This window comes from Jatropha curcas, chromosome 4 (genome assembly GCF_041381405.1).
Source record: "Jatropha curcas cultivar XTBG-Jc1 chromosome 4, XTBG_Jcur_1.0, whole genome shotgun sequence".
Lineage (NCBI taxonomy): Eukaryota > Viridiplantae > Streptophyta > Magnoliopsida > Malpighiales > Euphorbiaceae > Jatropha > Jatropha curcas.
This window is the reverse complement of record NC_143154.1, coordinates 19,667,875-19,673,491: the sequence shown is the minus strand read 5'-3', so window position 1 is coordinate 19,673,491 and position 5,617 is coordinate 19,667,875. Positions and strand designations below refer to the sequence as shown.

General features: G+C 28.7%; 1 protein-coding gene across 1 annotated transcript; it reads left to right on the top strand.

Annotated features, from left to right (window-relative positions):
- The first annotated feature begins 256 nt into the window (after nt 1-256).
- Nucleotides 257-926, top strand: LOC119371007 (stigma-specific STIG1-like protein 1). Its single transcript, XM_037640344.2, has one exon. The coding sequence runs from the start codon at nt 425-427 to the stop codon at nt 833-835; it is 411 nt and encodes a 136-aa protein (XP_037496272.1). The 5' UTR covers nt 257-424; the 3' UTR covers nt 836-926.
- Nucleotides 927-5,617: the final 4,691 nt, after the last annotated feature.

The following is a 5,617-nucleotide window of genomic DNA, read 5'->3' as shown; positions in this document are numbered from 1 at the left end:
TTATAATAATCCCTTCTGTTATTCTTCCTTTTTATAATTTTGCAACAGAAATATAATATGTACAAAATTGAAAAATAAAAAATTGGAAGATGACCATTAAGTCACTATTACAAAGGGACTAAAAAAACAATTTACTAGGGAAATTACGATATGGAAACTCACCAACCAGTTAAAAAGGAAAAATCTATTATTTAAAAAATTAATATATTATCTTTGGAAGCCTAATTTTGGTTTTCACTTGAATTTCATTTCACAAGGCAATTGAATTAGACCACTCCACTATACAACACAAGATATTGACTTATGCCATGCAAATGGAAACTAGAACCTTAGAACCTCTTTTGTTCTCTATAAATATCTTCCATACTTCTCCATCCATTCCCTTCTTTTTCTTTACTTCGATTCACACACAGCACAGAGAAACATGAGGTCTGTTAAGTTTTTCATTTTGTTGGCCGTGCTCTTGGCTTTTACAGCTATTGCTCTGTCGTCAGAAGAAGAATCATATATAGATGAAAGTTCCGATATTCCTCGGCCTTCCATGCGAGGAATTGCAAATCGTTTTCTTGGCCAGAGAAGAATTACATGTGATAAATACCCTAGGGTTTGCCATGGGAATGGCAGCCCAGGGCCCGACTGCTGCAAGAAGAAATGTGTGAACGTGATGACAGATAAAGTAAACTGCGGGAAGTGCGGGAAGAAGTGTAAGTTCCCTGAGATTTGCTGCAAAGGGGCGTGTGTGAATCTAATGTCCAACAAGAACCATTGTGGAGGTTGCAACAACAAGTGCAAGAAAGGTAGAGTTTGCGCCTACGGAATGTGCAGTTATGCATAGTTAATTAGTTATCGATCCATTTGTTAATTATTTCCAATATCGGACAACAAATAAAGTATTATGTTTTAAATGAATAAGAGCGAAACGTAAGGTAGGCTTCGCTAGTGTTTATTTATTCTTTATATGTATGTTTATTCATGTAATAAGTGAAATATGTAATAATTTATAATCCTTGATTTACATAATTAATATTAATCTTTGTTACTCATTATTTGGTTAATATCAATTCAATTTATTTACGTGCATCAGAAGTTGGTAATGTTAATAATCAATATTTAATCAATTTCAAAATTTTTAGGCGTTTCTTTTTATTTTTTGAAAGTAAAATTTAGGTGTTTCTAAGCGATGGTGTTTAATCAATGATTAATATTAATTAAGTTTTTCTAATTAATTATTTATTAAAGTTATATTATGACTCTATTCAGGCATGACCACGGTTCTAAAACCGCCGGTTTTGGTTTCAAAAAAGGTGAAACCGGAATTGAACCACTTTTAGACGGTTTTAAAACTACCGGTTTCTGTTCGATTCCAGCTTGAAATCGAATTTAGATTTTTTTTTTTAACCTTTTAATTTTTTTAGCTAAATAAGAAAATTAATAAATAATATAGTATTAAATTAAAAAAAAAGACTAAAGAGTAAACTAATAGTTTTAAAATATATTAAAAAATTATAACTACACAAAATATAAATTTAAAATTCTTTACTAGTATTTAATTTCTATAAATTTAAATTGAGATATGTCAAAAAATAGACTTGTACTTAATTTATATTAGGAGAAAAGAAATGATAGGAGAAATTCAATGGAGTTTAGAGAAAAAGAATTGATATTGTGAAAAAAGGGAAGATTATTAATGTATTCATAGTTAACTTATAAATTTTTATTCATAAAAGTACCCTTCAAATTTTTTGCTTTTTTTACCATTATAAAGGATAAAAATGTCCTTTAATTTTATATAACAATTAACAAAAAATATCATAATATAAATTTTTTATTCCAAAATATTACCTTTCAAGTAGCCATTTTTTTACCGTTATAAAGGGGTAAAATGTCTTTCTATCTAGTTTAAGAGTTAAAAAAATTACAATATAAATTTTTATTCCAAAAATTACCTTCAAATTGCGGTTTTTTTACTGTTGCAAGGGAGAAAAATTTCTTATTATTTTATTTACGAGTCAAAAATTAATAAATCTTAAATAAATATTGTTTAATTTATATGTAAAAACTATATATTATAAAGGCTAAAAGATTTAAATTAAAAATATTTAAATGAGGAACAATTTTTTTTTTCTCTTTTTCAAATTATAATTTATAAGTTATATTTATATTAATAAATTTTAAGATGATAGTTACTATATTTAATGACAAAAAATATAATTAATTTAACAATTAAAAATTATATGTAAGGTGTGATATTTTCTTTTTTTTTTTAATGATTTCAAACGGAAACTGCCAGTTTTAATTTCCAAATATAAGGAATCGCAACTGAACTTTAACCACCCGATTCGATTACGGTTTGGAATCTTGAACCATTGATCACGGTTCGGTTCCAGTTCGGTTTCGATTTGGAATTGAACCGTGATCATGCCTTGGGTCTACATCTATCAAGAGTGCTTTGGGATAGGTGGACAAACGGACGGGACTTATTTGGTTGAAAGAAGGAGACAAGCAATATACTCACCTCCAAACTCTTTCTAATTCAGGCCTCTATTTTGGACTTGATTTTTCCCCCTACAGTAAAGTTGTGTCAGGACAAGTTAGACCATTTAGTACGACTCTTTATGAAATTACATGAATAAAATTTTACACTAATTTTAAATTACTGGATATATGTCTATTAAGCGATCGCTTTAACACAGTTTAACAATGATTTTCATATTTTTTTAATCATCCGATAAGTGCTCAATAGTACAATGTTAAGTATAATTTTATCAATTTAAGTGTTCAATAGGTTAGCACAAAAATTAAATATATTACTTTTATTCTATTTTTAAGGTTTAAATATGTCTTGATAATAATTTTTCTTAATTCACTCGAAAATGAAGAAGATGGAGATCTTACATTACGTTTGGGAAATAGAGGAAAGAAATAAGGGAAGAAAATATTGAAGGATTACACTATTTATTTTTCTTCCTTATTTTCTGTCCTATGTTTAGATTGGAAGGAAAATTTAAGAGAGAAAGGAAAATAATTTTATTTTGCTTTGTTTTGGAAAAGTTCAAATTATGGAGGAAAGAAAATGGTATTATTTACATTTTTACCTTTTTATATATATAGATTAAACATGGGATAATTATAAATTTAGTATTTGAACTTTTGAAATTTTCTATATTGGTTTCTCAACGGAAAAAATAAAGTTCAACCATTAATTTTACAGTTTCTCTTTACTTGCTTTTTTTTTCTTTTTTTTTTAATTACTTTTTTTTTCTTCAGATCTTGCTGGGCAAATTTCTAAAGTTCTTTAGATTAGAGAAAGAGAAAAAAAAAAGAAAAAGAAAAAGAAAAACAGGTATTGATTGGTTGCTGAGAGTAACCATTAATTTTGCAGTTTCTTTCTATTTGCTTTCTTTTTTTTTTTTAATTATATTTTTTTCCTTTAGTTCTTGTTGTGCAAATTTCTGAATTTTAACTTTTGATGTGTTTGGTTTATGAGAAACTATTGGATAATAAAATTATTAGGTTTATGCTTACTAGATCAATTTGAAGCAAATACGTGTATCAATTATTTCATTTTGTTTTAATTACAATGAGAAAGAATCATGAGGTATAATTATTCAAAGTTTCTCAATATTAATTCACACTTTTGTTTCCTCTGTGATCGACATAGATTCATTGGTATAATTGTTGGTTGGAATCTGTTTGTTTTATGGTTAATTAATGCATATTAGTATTATTAAAATTTAGGCAAAAATGGTATTTTCATTAAGAAGATCATGTGATATTGATTAAATCAGTATCTTTCTATGAGTTGGTGCCAAATCAGCTAATTTTGATTGGTGGTGTAGGTACATGTCGTTCTAATCAGATTTTTGGCTAGTCACATAAGCATCAAACACTTGATTAAAAAATTTTTCATGATTTAAACATTTGATTGCAAAACTTTTCTGTTAAGATATAAAAATAGAAAATTTCGAAAAATTCAAACACTAAATTTATAATTATCCCGTTAAACATTATTGGGCATCTTGGAACTAAGTTGTAATTTATCACTTACTTGGTTAATTATAATAAATTATAATAATTTTTCCATCACAAATGCCTCACTTTTTCTCCAATCTGGAGAGATTATATATGTGTGGTCCGTATAGATTTTATGAGACATGTCACTTTCTTATTTTACGCCATCTTTCCAAACAAGGTAAAATGACTTCCCTTCCATATTTTCAATTTATATTTTCATTCCTCTTATAAAAACTATTTCATCGAAGTAGAATGTTAGATTTTCAAAGGATAATGTTATATTTAGTATCGGAATTTTCTAAATTTTTCTATTTTAGTATCTAAATAAAAAACGTTATTAATTGAGTATTCAAATTTTATAAAAAGAGCAATTACGTGTTCATAGTTTATTTAAACTATTAGAAAAATGATTGCATCGTAGATATCATTTTTTATTACTGGTAGTCGATGTAGCATTTTAAAGTGCACACTAGCATGACACATGGACTTCACATGGCATCAATAAGGAATTTTCATTTTTGCCACTCATTAAATGTTGCAACCTACTATGAATCTCTGTACAGAATATTCATCATCTTCGATCATTATCAATCATCATTTACCCATCCTTCACCCTACACTTGGCATCTTTTCAGTTAAACAAATGTCTCACCACAATTTAGTCTTATCTTGTAAATATTTAGTAGCTTACAAGAAATAGCCAGCAAGGCTAAATCTAGAATATTCTTTTGCTGTATATATATTCCCCTGTACTCATCATTTTACTCTTGAGAATGAGAATTACAAAACAAAATTTATTCTCCATTTTTCTTTATCTAAAGCTGCTCATGGTATCAGAGCCATTGGCCTGACCCCTTTCCATCTTTGTCATCAAAATTTTGTTTTTTCCATTTCTGATTTTCCCCTTTATCTTTCCATTATGACGCCTGAAGAACTTGTGAGTGCTATCACATCTAGCTCTAGGATTTCAGATCCAGATCCTATATCCCTTATTAACTCTGATTCACCTGAACAATCTCTTGTTAGTATTCGATTGAATACCAATAACTTCTTATCATGGAGCAGATCTATCAAGATTGCTTTAAAAGCTAAAAAAAGCTTGGTTTTATCGATGGAACCGTTGCAAGACCTGAGCTTATTGCTGCTACTTACAACACCTGGGCCAGAACTGACAGTATGGTAATTTCTTAGCTCTTGAACTCTATGTCTTCAGATATTACAGAAAACTTTATTTTTTGCCCTACTGCTAAAAATTTATGGGATGAGGTTACCCACAGATATGGTCAAACCAATGGTCCTTTGGAATTTCAGATTCTTAGGGATTTAGCTAATGTCACCCAAGGCACAAAATCTATTAATGAATGTTACACATGTTTGAAAAGAAAATGGGATGAACTTTCAACCACTAGAGTCCTACCTGTTTGCACTCGTGATACTGCTTGTAGTTTTTCAGATCTTGATCAAAAGGACAAATTGATGCAATTTTTGATGGGTCTTAACGATGAGTATGACAATACTAGGAACAACATTCTCATCATGAATCCTTTACCTCCCCTAAACCAAGCTTTCAGCATGGCTTTAAGTGTTGAAAAACAGAGAGAGA

Excerpts from the sequence above, each read along its gene's own strand:
- LOC119371007 (XM_037640344.2), top strand. The coding sequence starts at position 425 with ATGAGGTCTGTTAAGTTTTTCATTTTGTTGGCCGTGCTCTTGGCTTTT.